Here is a 17,621-nt window from a genome sequence, read left to right as displayed (position 1 = left end):
AGGAATTAAGCTTGAAGGTGAAGGTGGCGGGTGAGGGACAGCGGTTCAGTCATCCAAGTCCATGGGCACGACCTTCCCGTCGACGACATGGTGTGTGGGGTCGCAGTTCGAAATATTGATGCCAGGGTTCTCGCAGGACGCCTGGGTCAGAGCCTCTTGGAACCCCTCCTCGAAAGTACCCGCCATCTCCTGGATGAGGGCCTTTTTGTCCTTCTCTAGCTCCTCAACGGCGGCATCCCCAGAGGTCACCTGCTTCTCCAGAGCCTCCTTCTCCACGCGAAGCCGATTGACCTCAACCTGTAGTTTGTCGTAGTCAGCCTGGAGAAGGTCCATAGCTTTGGCCTGGGTGGCCATTTCCCCCTCCATCCGCTCCATCTTGTCAGCCTGCTCACGGCAACGGTCCTTCAGGTCCTTTTGAACTTCTGCATCAGCTTTGACCAATTCCTGAAGGCCCGTTACCTGGACTTGGAGGGCCACTTCCCGAGTATAAAAGCCAGCCTGGAGCTCCAATGCCTCTGCCAGTTGCCTCTCAGTTTCTGCTTTGGACTCTTGCGCTTGCTTCAGAGAGGTTTGGTAGGTTTCGTTCTGGCGTCCCAGGGTCCTCATTTCCTCCTCCAGAGTAGTCGCCTTTGTTTCCAAGGCCTGGAGAGTTTGAGCTTGTAGGACCGCGCTTCTGGCCTGGGCGCGCCATTCAAGGGCCACCGCCAAGAAGGCCCCCAAGTAGAAGGGCATGCCTTCCTTCCTGTCGGTGCCCTCCGGCAGAGTCCCGCCACTGAAGCCCCTCATTAGATGCATAATCGGAGGAGGGATGGCGATGAAATCGGGGGCGGCAACGACGGGAGCAGGGGAAGCAATGGCTTCTGCCGGCGGCGGAGGCGGGGCAGATTCGGCGCCTTCGCCCCCTTCCTCTTGGAGTGTCATGGGAGGAAGTGAGGTCGCACTTGGGGGGTTGTCCATGAAGGGGTTCCCTCCCTGGGGCGATGCCTCTACCAAAAGAAGAACCCGCGCGGATTTTCTTCTCTTGAAGGGTGCCACGCCTTCTGAGTCCTCATCATCTGATAGAATCTCCAAGACCCGTTTCCCTTTGTCAACGGGGGTTGGAGCCGGTGACGAGGCCGCGGCAAGGGGAACAGCGGCGATGGGTAGAGGAGAGCTGGGAGTCTGAAGTGCCGCGAGGCTGTGTGGAGATGACGGAGGTGAACTAAGGGGAGCTTCGGCGGTGATCGGAGGAGGCGGTGACAGAGTTGGTGGGGGAACCGGATCGGCAGCAGGGGTGGAGGAGGCGCCCACCTTGGCGGCGCGAGCCTCCTTCATTGCTTTCGCCAGCATCATTCTCTTAGAAGCGCCCATCACCGATCCTACATCAAAACAGACCAAACAGCAAAGATTAGGGCCAAAGCAGCTATGCAAAATTACAATACACATGGAGGCGTGAGATGCAAGTAACATGGCTGTTCACAACAAGAAGGATGAGGGGAGAGCCCCCTTACTAAATTAGGTGGTCAAGGCGTGAGCATTGTACTCGCTAGCGACAAGCTTCAAGGTGTCAAAAACGATCCCCAACCCGGCCAAGGCTTTGCTTACCTCCCTATCGGCGGGAGATAGCTCTTCCAGGGTTTTGGCCCTGAGCAGTTTAGGGCGCTCCGTCCAGTAAAGGGGGAAGCCATCCAAAGCTGTGGGATCGTGCTTGGCGCTGCACACCCTGAAGAACTTCCCTTTCCAGTTCTTGTAAGAATTTTGGAAGAGGGAGAGGAAGATCCTGCCCGCGATCCCGGAAAAGCTTACCCAGAAGCTTTTCCCCTGCTTTTTCACCTCAAAGAAATGCAGGAAGACATCTACAGAAGGGGGGATACCCAGGTGTCCGCAAAGAATTTGAAAACCCCTCACGAATGCCCAGCTGTTGGGATGGAGCTGGGCGGGGGCAGTATTGATTTCAGAGAGGAGTTCCCGTTCAAAGGGAGTGAACGGGAGACGTACTCCTACGCGTTTGAACACGGTCTGGTACATGAAGAAGAAGGGTTTCCCTTTTCTAGGTCTGTCGTCCAAACAAACAGGTTCTCCAGGCCTGCCGGGACGGACGAATATGTGGGCGTCGTGTGTGCGGCAGAAGGCGTTAAAGTTGTACAAATGGGGATCCCCACGATGAGCTTCCAGGTCCTGGAAGGAAGTCAGGCTGGTGCATTCGCTCAGGAGCTCGTCGGGGGCCCATGGGTAGAAGGCTTTGTAGTTGGACTTGGGGGTCTTGGGGGAGGAATCAGGCTCCGCGTTCGTGCGCGCCATGGTGTAAATAAATAGCTGGAGAAAGAAGAGAGGAAAAAGGGTTTAGCAAGTGTAGCCATGGCAGGAAGGGGAGAGAGCCCCCGGAAACATCACCCACGCGAGAAAACCCAGAGGAGGAAGGAGAAGTGGAGAAACGCAGTAATGCATGAATAACAACAGTCCCAGACAGTTCAATAAATCATATAATGCGACGAAAGGGAAGAGTCGTGAGTACTCGAAACCGTACCTTTGCTATCGGAGTGAAGGCAGTAGAAGAGCACAGGGAGGAGAGAATCGCAATTGCAGAGAAAAAGGGTTTGAAGGCGATGAACAGTGCGGAGATGCAGAGAGAATGAATGTAACAGTAGGGTGAGCGCGGGGTTTGGAGTAACTTAAACGTTACATTTCGCAACTCAAGAGGCGCTAACTAAGAGCCGTGGGATCGTGCCACGCGTCAAAGGATCAATTGCCCAAGGGAAACGCAAGGGTCTCTAGAGGCTGGCCGTGCGATAGGCCACGTGGCGCGCAATCAGTCAGTAAGAGCGCTCCTAGGGTTCAGAGAGCGTCACGTCAACAATTCGAGACTTGTTGAGTCAGCAGGGAATGACACGTCATCAGGATGGCACGTGGACGGCGGGGGCGAGGCTTTAGTCTTTGCGCTGAAGACAAGTCTTCGGCTTAAGACTGGGGGGCTTGTGTACCGTCCCGTATCCGGGCGTTGATTAAGTCAAGGTCAAAGTCAACGACCGGAGAGTCAAAGTCAACACAAGGCGTCACCTAGGTTGAGAGACGCCAAGTGCCAGCATCACCAAGAGGAAGCGTCGCCAGGACAAGGCGTCGCCTAGGTGATGGCGTCGCCCAACCAGGGCGTCGCCAGATCAAACAGTGCTAAAGCAAGGCAATCACGGTGTGGTTCCTCGATACCTATGGGTAGGAAAGACCATGGAGGGAGCAACGCCGTGGGGAGGCCTCAGGTCCCGATAACCCGGGGCAGTGATAAAGAGAAGGAAAAGGTGGCTTCAAGGCCATAGTAATAGTACCAGTGTAGGGTAGCCTGACTCGTGAAGTACTCCTGCCGCCCCAGAGACGCCTGTGGGACAGATACGACTCAAGAGGAAAGTCACGCCCAGGGTAACCGGGTGCAGGGTACAAGAGGAAGGCAGACACGCTCTCAAAGTAAGTGACTAGATAATTGGGGGCGTGAGTTGGCACCCAAAAAGTCACCCCTAGCGCAGTAGCACTCCCAAGCAGGAGGACTCACACGTAGAAACGTCCCTTGATGGGCAAAAACGCCCCCAGATGGGGTCACGGCGTCGTGAGGACCTCCACGTGTACGACAGTCATGCCAGAATAGAAACACCCTTTAGTCAGGTGCCAGGTAATTAAAGTCATTCAATACAGTTTCCCTTTCGAGCATTCAGGTGTTATAATGGCTCCCAAGCGTTTTAACGTCTTAAATGCGCTACGTTTTCTAATTAAATACGCTGATTGAGTGCGTTACATTTGTAATTAAAGGCGCTTTAAATGCTTGGGTAGTTTAAATAGCGCGGAGAATGCTGGAAAGAGGGTTGGAACTTTTGGCAAATTTACCAGAACTCTCTAGTTGCTTGCTCGTGCTTCAAGGTTACGAACAAGGGACTGGGAAATATCTTTGCCTGAGAGAGAGAACACAGACACACAATACACAGTTATTTTTACCACCTTCAGAGTGCCATACGCGGTGCTCAGAGATGGAGGTGAACAGTTTTGGTGTTTCTTGCTGGCTGACTTGAGCGTCGGAGTGCAAACGGCCGCTAGGGCGCCTCTTTGTCCTCTTTTTTGCAGGAATCTACAGGTAATCAGTGGGAAGGAGTCCCTAGCTGACGGTTGAGGTCGCGCACGAAGACATCCCGGTCAACCGGACGGAACAAGTTTAAATAGCGCCGGGAATGTTGGGAACGGGGTTCGAACTTTTGGCTAATTTTCCAGAAACACTCAGGTTGCTTGCTCGAGCCTGAAGGTTTGCACAAGGGACTAGGGAAGGTTTTTAGCTAGAACGAGAAAATACACACTAGACACAGTTTCCCTTTGATCACCTTCAGAGTGCCATACGCGGTGCTCCGATACGGAGGTGCTTAGTTTTTTGGTGTTTCTTGCTGGCTGACTTGAGCGTCGGAGTGCAAACGGCCGCTAGGGCGCCCTTTTTGTCCTTCTTTGCAAGAATCCGCAGGTAACCAGTGGGAAGGAGTCCCTAGCTGACGGTTGAGGCCGCGCACGAAGACGTCCCAGGTCAACCGGACGGAACATCAACCTTTATAAACTTTTCTTTCACATAGTTCCAACAAACAAAAAAACCACACAAAAAATTTCTCATAATAGTGATTGTTTTACTGATTAACCATCCACATAGTCTGGAACTAAAAACTCTGGACCTTACACTAGGAAAGTACTATTTTCCAAAAAATTGATAGTTATATAGTGATATAATTGGATTTTGTTCTTGCCGGTTGACTCGTTCCGTCGGTTGACTCTAACAACTGTTACCACACTTCGGTCTTGCCTGAGAAATGTGCCTTCTTTGATCAAGAAACCTCTCACCTACAAAAGACAAAGGGGCGGCCTAGCGGCCGTTTGCACTTCGACGCTCAAGTCAGTATTAGGGCAAATAAACACCAAGTGTGTATATTAGCTTTAGTCTTAGAAATCCGTACCTTACTAGGGTTCTTAACACCCTTTATATAGACTGAAACTAGGGTTTACCTTTGTGCTGTTACCCTTGACTAGGGTTTCTTCGAGAATGCCCTTGCGCTGCTATTCATAGAATCTTAGCGTATCTGGTGCACGAACTTCCCTTAACTGGAGTGCAACGAATGACAAAGTGGCCGCTTGGTTACCAACTTGTGCACCTATTTTCTAGCGCCATTTGCTTTGTGGGTGCCCTAAGTATTCACGTGCCATGCATGCAACTTCCTTGGAAACCCTAACCCTAATAGGCCTTAACGCCCCCTAGGATTATCCACACGTGTTGCGCCTTCATGCATCATACACACTACGTGCAAGGATCCCTCGTGACTTAGGCTTCCCACATACCTGTTGTCTTTAACTGTTATCTTAACAAAACTCTAGGGCCCACCTTATATGCCCCTCTACAACGTCCTGACGACCGATGTCCGATCTTCTTCCCCTATTAGTGGGGTTCGATCTCGATCTCCAACATCGGGGTTTAGGATGCAAATATCAAAGACTAACCAATTCTCTGGTAGGTGAGTCTGGGCCCACCTCACGTGGCCCCCTTCCATTAACAAGCATCGGTGCACGATGTCTGAGGTCAGTCTCTGGGTCGATGATCGAGGACTGGTCAGGACACAAGCCCCCCAGTCTCGAGTTGTAACTTGTTTCTGTGAAGAGACTATGTGGTCGCACTGGACGACCTATTTGGCACTGGGTAACGGGTGTGAATAGTGCATTGAAGTGACATCTCATCAATTCTTCGTTGGTGAACGTACAAGTGTCGGATCAATGGTTGAGGCTTGTTGGCGCTTGAATTTGTTTGTGTACTGTTTAAACACTTTAACCCTTACTCTCTCACCACTGTTTCATCACCTTTTATTACGCGAACCTTCACTTGGCATCTGCGAAAGAACGCTCTCTTCTCTTCCAAAACTTCAAACCCTCGAACCTCATCACCCGAAAGGTATGATTTTTATTTCCCGATCATTCTGCCATTTATGATTTCGCTATTTGTAACATGATCATATCTGCCTGGGAATGTTTATGATTTATGTATCTCTCTGCACATTGATTTCTACTATTCATGCTTCGAGTCTTTGTTTTCTGGGTTTCTCCGGTTCTGTCGAGTTAAGCCACTTTCAACTTTCTAAAGTTTCTCTTTTTCTTCTCCTTTTTAGCTTTCTCATCCAAGATGACCAAACGAGCCAAACGAGTTCCCGAACCGACTTCTCCTTTAGACTCCAATTCCACTTTGACTTCATCTCCAATTCCAACCTCTTCCCCGGTTCCTCCTCCCCCTGCCTCATTCTATAAGTCCCTATATCACTGGGCACCGGTGGACCTCTTAGAGGAAACATCCACGTTCATGACCCTTGGGAGCATAGCGGCTTACAGGAAGAAACAAACCTGCCACCCCTCGCGCGTTTTTGGCAAAGACCATGATAAGTTCGTGCAGGTAGTGGCTTGTCGCGTGGGTGAGCCAGTGTGCTCTGATGAAGCTTATGACTCTAACGACCCCTTATGCTTTATCTATTCCACCATCTTCCGAAGACTGGGGCTCCGTTTACCCATTACTCCCTTCGAACGCACACTTATGACCGAGGTGAACGTAGCCCTTGCCCAAACTACATCCCAACAGTTGGGCATTCGTAAGGGCTTTCGCTATCCTCTGCTACAGCCTCAGCCTTACGCCGTCGGTAGACGCTTTTCTTTTCTTTTTCGAAGTTAAGGACCCTGGGAAAAAATTATGGGTCAACTTCAATGGGGTGGCGGGGTGGGTGCTTTTAACGCTCTTCCAACAATCATATAAGGGGTTCAAGAAGAACTTCTTTAAAATTAGGAGTAATCGGAGGGACCTCGATCTCCTCGATGGGTTTCCCTTGTATTGGACGAAGAAACCCAACCTTCAGAGACCCCGAAGTCTTGAGGACCTAGCCCCTCAAGAGCGGGGGGTGTGTGAGTTCCACTCAGGACTCCTTGCTCCCTTCAACACTTTGGAGTTGCTTAAACATGAGTTTAGCCCAAAAAGTCTTAAGACGTACATTGGTATTCCCTCTTACATCTCACCATCGCTTGCAGTCTCTCTTCGTTTTTTATACCCTGCGTTAACTTGTTGTCTATGTGCAAATATGGGCTTTAGTAACAACAAGAAGAAGAAACCGGTCGATCTGCTGGACAAGCGAAAGGCGGCCGCTACTGAGGAAGGCACATTTATGCCCATTGCCCCCTCAACCTCAGCTGCTCCTGCCCCTTGCCCAACCGAACCAGCACCCTCTATTGATAGGCCAGAAGGAATGGTGGCCGTTGACACCGATGACGAAGAGACATGCACCGACCTTGTCTTCAAAAGGTCGAGAGTTGATGAGGTCGTGGCTCCTTCGACTTCGACATCGGGAGGGTTGCCGACCTTTATGGACCATCCTCCCAGCGCCTCCTCTCCACTCCCCCTTGCAGTGCCTGAAGGTGGAGGGGAGACTGTTCCCGAGGGCCAAGAGATGCCCTCCACTTCGCCACTTCCTTTGCTGCTCCAACAAATATTCAGTCGCTTCCAAGTTCAAGAGGTGGTGGAGGACCTTAGTGGCAATCTTCTTCGGGGCTGCATGGTTGATGTCCTTGGGGACCTCTTGATTGCCTTCAATCTTGCGCTCTATAGGACCCAAGAGGCCGAGGACCTCAAGGTTAGGGTGGCTAAGCTCGAGGAGGAACTGATCGTCAAGACCAAAGCCTTTACCAATTGTGAAACCGCCATATACTTGGAGCTGGCAAGCCTTCGCCAATCTGAGAAGGATGCCAAAAAGGCCCTTCATGATAAGGGCCAGGAGGCAGTTGAACTAGAAGCGAAAATCTTGCCTTTCCGTACCCGTGCGGTCGAGCTCGAGGATCTGGAGATGGAACTGAAGGGCAAAGTGGCCAATCTAGAGGAGAGGGCCACACAGCGCGAGATCCTTCTAGGGCAGTTTGAGGGTGAATTGGCTGAGAAAATCGAGTCCTTGGCTGGGACAATTGAGTCCTTCAAAAGGACAGAGGCGGAGCTCACGAACGATGTTATTGACGCTTATGGTGAGGGGTTCCAAGATGCCATTGCTCAGTTTGCCTGCGCGCACCCTGAGGTGGATCTTACCCCCTTTTGTGAGTCCAAATGCGTCGTTGACGGCAAAATTGTGCCACGATGATGACTCCATTTATAATTATGTTTTTGTCGACGAACAAACTTTCTTGCATGTGTACCTGTATAAGTATTTATCTTCTGCTTAACTGTTGCCTTTATTTGCTTCGCTCTCCATACAACGCCTCTGATTTTGTATGCTATTTGATCCTGCCGGTTGACTCGAGTGCAAGAGTCTTGCCACGTCAAAGGTATCTTCTCTCGATCAGCTTCGCACCACGCTAGCCTTCGATCTTCACGTCTCAATTCTTCGCGAGAACCTGAAGAAAACAAAGACACAGAATGGCGCCGTTGCGGCCGATCGCGCTTCGACGCTCAAGTCAGTGACGGAATCACCAAATACTAAGAGAGAAAAGCTAAACTCAAGGAACCGTGCAAATGTTCTCTCAGCGTACTCAAGTGTTCTCAAAAGCGTAAAGAAGTGTTCTTAAAAGCGTAAAGAAATGTTCTAAACGCGCGTACCTCAAAAGTTCGTTAGAGTTCCTTATATACCTGAGCACTTTCTCTCTCCTGACGGTTACACCTCTGGACACGTGGCTCACATCCAGCTGTACACGTGTCACCATCTGGAGCCACCTTCTACTTGAGCATCACCTCTACTCTTCAAGCTATTTGACTAAGTTACCCATGCGAGGAGTAACTACAACTTTCTTGGAGTGCGACCCCTTAAGCGGCGAGTACGGGGTGTCACCATGTACACCTTCTCTGTGGTCTCGCTTGCTGCTAACACGATCTGCTTCACTTGCACATCATGCATGTTCTGGTAAGCTGTTCCCTTGCCTCGACCTCTGGCTAGGGAATGATCATCTGATCACTTTGTCCTTCGTACAAGTACCCCTTGAAAGCCTTAAGCAAGCCTTCCTGATCCTTCGGCGATGTGCCCCTTTCGGTGGTCTCTAACCAATTGGTCGCCTAAAACTCGTATACGGCGACTATGACGCGAGCCTGGTGACCGCCGGGGTTATACATAGCAGAGATCGGAGAACGCCAAGCTAACAATTGGCGACTACACAAACTTCCCGATGTGCTTCCCTTCTGTCAGCCAGGTGTTCCGCTCAACACGTCTACATTATCGCTTGTTGCCACGTCATCACTTCTGACTACTTGATCGGTACACAAGCCCCCCAGTCTTAAGCTGAGACTTGACCAGCGAAAAGACTTAGAGGTCACGTCATCGCCAATCTACGTGGCACTGGTGCAGATTTCCATACGTCCGTACCCTCTGCTTTTTTGACGCTCTACCAACCTCTTTTTCCATCACTCGACACGTGGCTTCATCATCAGTCGTCTTCAACTATCGTTTGCGCTTCCGAAAACGTTCGAAAAACCCTTAAACCCTCTGCGCTTCCACTGTTCCATCATCTTTCTTCACTCTCAAGCATTCCAAGCGCTTTCTCTGCGAACCACGAAGCTTCTCGTCTCTCTCAATCTCTAACTTTCTTCAACGCTCATCCGATCACAAAAAGGTAACCCTTTTACTCCTTCTATGGATATTTGCTGCATTTTAATCGGTTTGCATCATCCATTATCTGTCTGAAGCATACGTTGTAGGCTGTTTTTTCCTTTTCTCCTTTTCTCGTAACTTAGGGCTTCATCCTTCATAACGTTTATCCCAGCGAACCTTTATTCGTTCACTCTGTCTTCTTCGTCCTCAATCGAGTCGTTCTCTGTTATCCTCATTTCATCCCTTTCTCTTTCCTTTGCAGTTCCTGCGATGGCTCACACGAAGTCCACCGCGAACCCTCATCCTTCATCACGAAACCCTCCACCCCAAGCGCGTAGGGTTGCCCTTGGGGCAAATCCTCCACCAGCGCACAACCCATCACAAGCCTCTGGTGCTCCCTCTACTCAGGCTGAGAGGCCTACCTCTTCTCACGCCAATCCCACTCAGGCAACTCCACCAGTCGCCGGAAGAGCCTCCTTTCCTCCGCAAGACTACAAGGAGCTCTACCCTTGGGCCACCCCAACTTTACTAAAAGAGACCTCTTCAATAAACACCGAGTTGGGCGTGCACCGACTGCGGAAAGGAGACCAATTCGACCTCTCCTTCCACAAAGAGCACGATAGCAAAATGATCGTGCTGCCCTGCCTCCCGGGGGAACCGATATGCGCGGATAATAAGGGGAACAACGGCGAGTTGTTCTGCTTTATCTACACGACATTCTTCAAGAAAGTGAAGCTTAGGCTTCCTTTTACCCGCTTCGAGAGAGAGCTACTGACCGAGATCAACATCGCCCCTGCCCAGCTTCATCCCAACAGCTGGGCGTTCGTGAGGGCGTTCCAAATCATCTGCGCACACTTGGGGCTGCCGGCTTCAGTGGATGTCTTTCTTTTCCTGTTCGAGGCCAAGAATCCCAAAGATCGCCTCTGGATTAGCTTGAACAGGATTTCTGGGAGGTCAATCCTCTCGATCTTCCAGCAATCTTACAAAGACTGGAAGGGGAAGTTCGTCAAGGTGTGCCAAAACGACCAAGACCCTTCCCTGCTCGACGGCTTCCCCTTGTACTGGGTACACAAGGGGAACAAAGACTCTAAAGAAAGCTTCAGGAGGCCAAGGAGTCCTGACAATATGGGGGAGTTAGACAAATATCTCTGCCTCTTCTGGAAGAGTGTGGGTGCTGCCAACATCACCCTTCCCACCGCCTCCATAATCACTTTCGAGTTCCTTGAGGACCAACTCGAAGCTCACATAGGTTAGCTCCTGCCCCAGCACCAAGTCTTTCACTTCGAGTTAACATTAACTTAGCGTCTTCACCACTATATTTTTGGCATTTCATTATTCTGTGTTGACTCCGATCTTTCATCCATGTACTGCTTGTGTTATCTTATATGAATGCGCTTGCATGTTTGGCTTCTGCCTTGGTTGCTCATCTGTTCTTTATCTTGCGTAGATAATATGTTGGGCAAAGGGAAACTGGCTGAACTGAGGGCGATCGCCCGGTCTCATAAGCTCGCGGCGGGCTCCCAAACCGTGCCCAACTCAGTGGTGGAGATCCCCGCTGCTCAAGGCAAGCATCCTCCCCGAGGTGCAACCTCTTCCGGGGTACTACCCGCCCCTCAAAGGAAAAAACTGATCTTGAGGAAACCAAAGAGGAAAGTTTCTCAAGTGGTGCAAGAAGAAGAAGAGGATGAAGAAACCACCGAGGATGGCCTCGTTAACAAGAGGACAAGGGTGGCCCCTTCTTCACTACCTGCAATCCAAACACCAACACCGCCCTCACCTCCAGCTCTACTACCACCAGTCCAAGCGACGCCCTTAGCCGCCGCGCCCCCAGTGGTCGAGAGCAGCGACCCAAACTTCATAGAGAACCCTACAAGCGCCTCCACGCCATTCGTATCTGCCTGAGAGGGTCCTCCTTCAACCACTTCTATTGCTGGGGCCGCACCAGGAGGAGACGAGGGCGCTCATAACTCGCCGATACTCATAACAGAATCTCCGACCTCACCACCACACCAGGAAGCCTCCCTTGCCCTTCAAACTCAAGAGGGTGGTGGTGAAAGTCAGCACCAAACTCCTCCAGCACCTCCACCAACAACAACCTCAAGCCTCCCAACCTCCCTCGAAGAGATCTTGGGGCCCTTCACAGCTAAACTGAAGATGATGGCGGAGGATCTCCCCTTGATTGTGTCGAAAGCCGTGAAGGCCTCCCTCAAGAAGCTCCAAGAGGAGAACTCAGCGCTCAAGGAGTCAAATCTGATTACGAGGGCTGAGGCTGAAAAGCTCTCGTGCAACCTGCTAATGACCGAGTTGGAGCACTCAAGGCTGGAGGATGCCATGGACGCGGAGCTAAGAAGCACGCGCAAGGAGGCCTCCGACCTGCGCCAGAAACTGCACCTCCAAGTCCAAGAGAAGATCGACTTGGAAAGCAAACTTGTCCCTTACAGGCTCAAGGTGGCAGACTTGGAGGCTGCAAAGAAGGCGGATGCGACCAAGATGGAAAACCTTGAGAAAAGGTCAGGGGATCGGGAGGTGCTCCTTGGGAAGGTTGAAAAGGAGAGGGACGATGCCATTGCTAAGCTCGCCAAAGCTCAAGAGGAGGCCACGAAGATTGCTGCGGAGTTGGCCCAGGCTCGGGACGAAGGCAAAAAGGCTACTGAAGACCTTGCTCGAGCTCGCGAGGAAACCGAAGAGCTGAAGAAACAAACACAAGAGCTCGAGCAAAGCACTGCCCAAGTCCTCACCGCCGGGTTCGACGCCGCTCTGGAGCAGGTTGCATGCCAATACCCCGAGCTCGAGCTCTCTATGGTGTCAATCTGCAACGAGGTGGTGGATGGGAAGATCGTACCTTCTGAAGACTAGCTGCCTCCCTCCATCACCTTGTTTTTGAAACTTGGCGCTCATCTTTTATTTGTAATTTCCGTTTATGTAACTGTTTATGTATGTATGTAAACTCAAACAGCCACTTCTTGTACAACTTTAACTGTTGAAATGCTGTTTTCTGACACTTCGCTTTAAATGCTTCTTACTTGCTGTGTGGTTAATCAACATAACCGGTGAGACTCGCTTAAACAAATTAACTCAGCGATACTTCGGGCTTAACCATTCACTCACTGCTTTGAACTTGAGCAAACTTTTAATCTTATAACAATTTATCGAACTGTTAACTCAAAGTAAAACTTGAGCAACTATTAACTCTTAAGCGATGACATTTAATATAACTTGCAAACTTAAGGCAATAAACCTTGACGTAAGTTACTTACTAGACAACAGGTGTTAACTAAAACTGGTATCACAATACAATTTACCTGATCTTCCTAGCAAAGTGAGCCCTTATTCTTGTCATCGCCTGGAACTTTTCTGATCGCCGTAGGGTTCTGGCGATGTGAACTTTCTTGCCTTCATAACTTGACCATTGTTCCCTCATCTGGGGGTAGAGGCGCCTTTCAGATCCTTCTCTACGTCCCTAAGTTTCATAACAATGATCTGGTCTTACTGGGTCAATATTGATGTTTCACTTAAAGGGGAAAAGGCATTTTTCTTCCCTTCCCACCGTTTAAGGTCACGAACACCCCTGACTTTTCAGTTCATCTTGCCTGAACTCACTCTAAGGTGAGAAGGACTTTTTCTTGCCTGCACTTGCTCAAAGGCAAGGAGGACTTCTTCTATTCTCGCCTGCACTCGCTCAAAGGCGAGGAGGACTTGTTCTTGCCTACACTCGCTCAGAGTCGAGGAGGACTTTTCTCTTACTCACCTGCACTCGCTCAAGGGTGAGGAGGTCTTTTTCTCTTTCTTGCCCCAAGATGCACGAGAGTGTTGAGGTCTTTAGTCATCACTGGTGCCTCCGATGCCGAAAGACGATGAGGACTTTAAAACTTTAACTACTGCCGCCGATCGCCGAAAAACGATGGGGACTTTAAAACTTTTAACTGATGCCGCCAATCGCCGAAAAGCGATGGGGACTTTAAAACTTTTAACTGATGCCGCCAATCGCCGAAAAACGATGGGGACTTTAAACTTTTAACTGAGAGCATGCGATATAACTTTGAACTTGCCTTAAATCACGTACGAGTGATAAGGTCTTTTTTCGATTCTAAAAACTTTCAACATAAAAGGCATGCAAACTCAGAAACTTAAGCTTGGAAACTCTTCTTTATTGGGTGGCCTCATTAAAAACCCTCCTTAGGGAAAAAAGAGTGCCCCCTTCAAAACTGTTTTAACAGAAAGCTTGTAAATCTCTTCATGTTCGTTTTTACTTACAAAGCTTTAACTGTAATATAACTTGAGGCGTGTGGTGTTCCAGGTGCAAGGAATCGCCCCTCCTTCTAACGTCTCTAAGCGGTAGGCGCCGTTTCCGAGCACCTCGGTTATTCTGAACGGTCCCGTCCACTTAGGAGATAACTTGTTCTCCATCTCGTACTGATGGGCCTTCCTCATCACCAGGTCGCCCTCTCTAAACTGCCTTTGCATTACCCTGGAGTTGTATCTTCGTTGAATCCTCCTTTTTACTGCCTCGGCTTTTACTCTTGCCTCCTCCCTGACCTCATCCAGTAAATCCAGATTCAACCTTCTTTCTTCATTCGAGTCTTCCGCCACAAAGTTCTGGAATCTCGGCGAGCTCTCCTGGATTTCAACTGGAATCATCGCATCACATCCATAAACCAAGCTAAACGGGGTCTCGTGGGTTCTTGACTGCTCAGTGGTATGGTACCCCAAACTATGCGGGGTACCTCTTCAGCCCACGATCCCTTAGCTTTCTCTAACCTTCTCTTTAAACCTCTCAGCAACACCCGATTGGCAGACTCTACTTGGCCATTTGTCTGTGGGTGCTCGACGGATGCAAACACCTACTGTATTCCCACCTCTTCGCATAGCTTCTTCAACAGGTGACTTGCAAACTGAGTTCCATTGTCCGACACCAGGTGCTTAGGCACACCAAATCGGCACACGAGATTCTTCCACACAAAGCCTTCGATCTTGTGTGCGGTGATCTGGGCTACTGGCTCTGCTTCGATCCTCTTGGTGAAGTATTCAATCGTCACCACCAAGTACTTCATTTGCCTGACCGCCAATGGGAAAAGTCCAAGAATGTCAATTCCCCAGGTATGAAACGGCCAAGGGCTGTAAATTGACTTCAGCTCTTTTGGAGGTGCCTTGTGCCAATCGGCGTGCTGCTGACATTGCTTGCAACATTGTGCATACCTCTTGCAGTCTTCCCTCATCGTTGGCCAGTAATAACCTGCACGGAGAGTTCTTGCAGTCAGAGCTCGTCCCCCGACGTGACTCCCACATATACCTTCATGGAGCTCGGCCATAATTCTAGTGCATTTTTCTCCGTGCACACATTCTAGGAGTGGGTGTGTAAACCCAAACCTGTACAGCTCACCATCGATCATGGTGAACTTGCTGGAGTTCTTCTTTATCTTCCTAGCCTTCGTCGGATCCAGCGGGAGAAGGCCATCTGCCAGGCAGCGCTGGTATTGCGTTATCCTTGTGTCTGACTTATGCGTAGCTCAGACCTGCGTCATGTTCACCCTCTCCCTCCGACATGCTCTTATTCTCGGCGATCTCAAGGTCTCCTGGGTCAAGGACCTGTGACTCCTCGCCGCTTTCTCCGTCGACTTGCTTATCTGAAGAACCAGGTGGTCTGCCACAAACGCTCTAGGCGTCTTTAGAGTTTCTTGGATACCTGTCCTCTGCCTACCCCCCTTGCCCGAACTGGCGAGCTTGGCTAGCAAGTCAGCTCGGGCATTTTGCTCTCTGGGCAAATGCACCACTTCAAATGAGACAAAGGAACTCTTCAACTCCTGCACATACTCCAAGTAAGCCGCCATTTGTGGATCCTTGGCCTGGAACTCGCCTATTACTTGTCCCGTGACTAAAAATGAGTCACTCTTGGCCATCAACACCCTAGCCCCCATCTCCTTAGCCAACAAGATTCCGGTGATCAACGCCTCATATTCTGCTTGATTGTTGCTAGCTTTAAAGGCAAACCTCAGGGACTGTTCTATCAGCACGCCGTTGGGCCCTTCTAGAATGACTCCAGCACCGCTACCCTGCTGGTTAGACGATCCGTCAACCGAAAGCACCCAGCAAAAATCGTCCCCCTCAACTCGCGCCGCTTCCGACCAGAGCTCGACCACGAAATCAGCAAAAATCTGCCCCTTGATCGGTCCTCGGGGCTCATATTTGATGTCGAACTCCGACAGCTCCACTGCCCACTTCACCATTCTCCCAGCTACATCAGGCTTCTTCAAGACTTTCTGGATGGGCAGGTCGGTCATCACCAACACTGTAAAAACTGTGGAAATAGTGGCGCAACCTCCTCGTCGAAAATACTACTGCCAGCGTAGCTTTCTCCAAGGCCTGATACCTTACCTCTGGGCCCTGCAACACCTTGCTGACGAAATAAATAGGCTTCTGGGCCTGATCTTGATCTTGGGCGAGCACCGCACTCACCGCCCTCTCAGTTACAGCAAAATACAACCTAAGAGGGGTTCCCACCAAAGGTTTGCACAAAACCAGCGGGCTTGCCAGGTATTCTTTAAGCTTCACGAAGGCTTCTTCGCATTCCTTCGACCAGACAAACTTGTTGTTTCGCCTTAAGCATTGGAAGTACGGACGACCTTTCTCTCCACTAGCTGATACGAAACGAGACAGGGCGGCCATCCGACCTGTAAGCTGCTGCACCTCCTTCACGGTAGTCGGGCTCCTCATCCCCAAGATGGCAGCACACTTGTCAGGATTTGCCTCTATTCCCCTTTCAGTTAAGAGGAAACCTAAGAACTTCCCCGCCTCCACGCCAAAAATGCATTTCTCGGGGTTTAGCTTTAATCTGAACTTGACAATCGTGGTAAACAGCTCCTCCAGATTTGAGACGTGCTTGCTTTTCTCTAACGAGGTCACGACCATATCATCTACATACGCTTGCACATTCCTTCCCAGCATCGGTGCAAGTACCTTATCCATCAGCCTTTGGTACGTGGCCCCCGCGTTCTTCAGCCCGAAGGGCATCACCTTGTAACAGTAGCACGATCTCTCAGTCATGAAGGCAGTTTTCTCTTCATCCATGGGATGCATCTTTATCTGGTTATACCCCGAGAAGGCGTCCAGAAAACTCAGCAACTTGCACCCTGCTGTGCTGTCGACCAGGGCATCTATGCTTGGCAAAGGGTATGAATCCTTTGGACAAGCCTTGTTCAGGTCTGTGAAGTCGACGCACATGCGCCACTTCCCGTTGCTCTTCTTCACCAGTATGACATTAGCTAACCATTCAGGGTACTGCACCTCCCTGATATGGCCTGCGACGAGGAGCTTCTGCGTTTCATCCCTAATCTCCTGTCTCCTCTCCTCATTAAACTTCCTTCTTCTCTGTCGCACTGGTCTGACCTGTGTGTCCATTGCAAATGGTGACACAAGAAGTCGGGTTCAATTCCCGGCATGTCTGAAGCAGACCATGCAAAAGCATCCAGATGCCGTTCTATCACCTTGGCGATCTGGTCTTGGAGCTCACCTTCCAAAGATCTTCTCAACTTGAAGACCTTGCCCCCGATCTCCCTCTCGAGCCACTCCTCGACGGGTTTGGGCCTGGTTTCCCTGGCGATTCGCGATTCCCTCGCTTCCTCTGGGCGGTTTCTCGCTTCTTCTTCCCGTCCAACGCTCTTTCCCTCAACCTCAGCGTCTATCATGGTGACATCGCCTCCGGCGGCCACTTCCATCGCCGCATCAACAACTCGCCATTCTGTTGACTGGGCTTCACACCGGGAGGCGGCGTCGTGGTGATGTAACTCACTGACCTTTTATTCTTGAGGCTATTTTCATAGCACTTTTTCGCCTCCTTCTGGTCAAATCTGATGGTGATCACCACCCCCTCCATCGATGGCAGCTTAACCTTCATGTGCCTGGTTGAGGGCACAGCTCCTATTCTGTTGAGGGTCGGCCTTCCCAACAGAATGTTATACGCTGAGGGGCGTTCACAACGAGGTACTTGATCTTCTCCGTCCCCGAGGCCACCTCATCCGTGAACGTTGTTCTCAGCTCAATGTACCC

General features: G+C 50.5%; 1 protein-coding gene across 1 annotated transcript; it reads left to right on the top strand.

The window, feature by feature from the left end:
* Positions 1-11,735: 11,735 nt before the first annotated feature.
* On the top strand, positions 11,736-12,434 carry LOC137836772 (uncharacterized). Its single transcript, XM_068645501.1, has one exon. The coding sequence runs from the start codon at positions 11,736-11,738 to the stop codon at positions 12,432-12,434; it is 699 nt and encodes a 232-aa protein (XP_068501602.1).
* Positions 12,435-17,621: the final 5,187 nt, after the last annotated feature.

The sequence above is a fragment of the Phaseolus vulgaris genome, chromosome 11 (assembly GCF_000499845.2).
Source record: "Phaseolus vulgaris cultivar G19833 chromosome 11, P. vulgaris v2.0, whole genome shotgun sequence".
NCBI lineage: Eukaryota > Viridiplantae > Streptophyta > Magnoliopsida > Fabales > Fabaceae > Phaseolus > Phaseolus vulgaris.
The sequence above is the reverse complement of the archived record's forward strand: the minus strand, read 5'-3'. Positions and strand labels throughout refer to the sequence as shown.

What these genes read in the sequence shown, in the direction of transcription:
- LOC137836772 (XM_068645501.1), top strand. Translation starts at nt 11,736, where the DNA reads ATGGCGGAGGATCTCCCCTTGATTGTGTCGAAAGCCGTGAAGGCCTCC.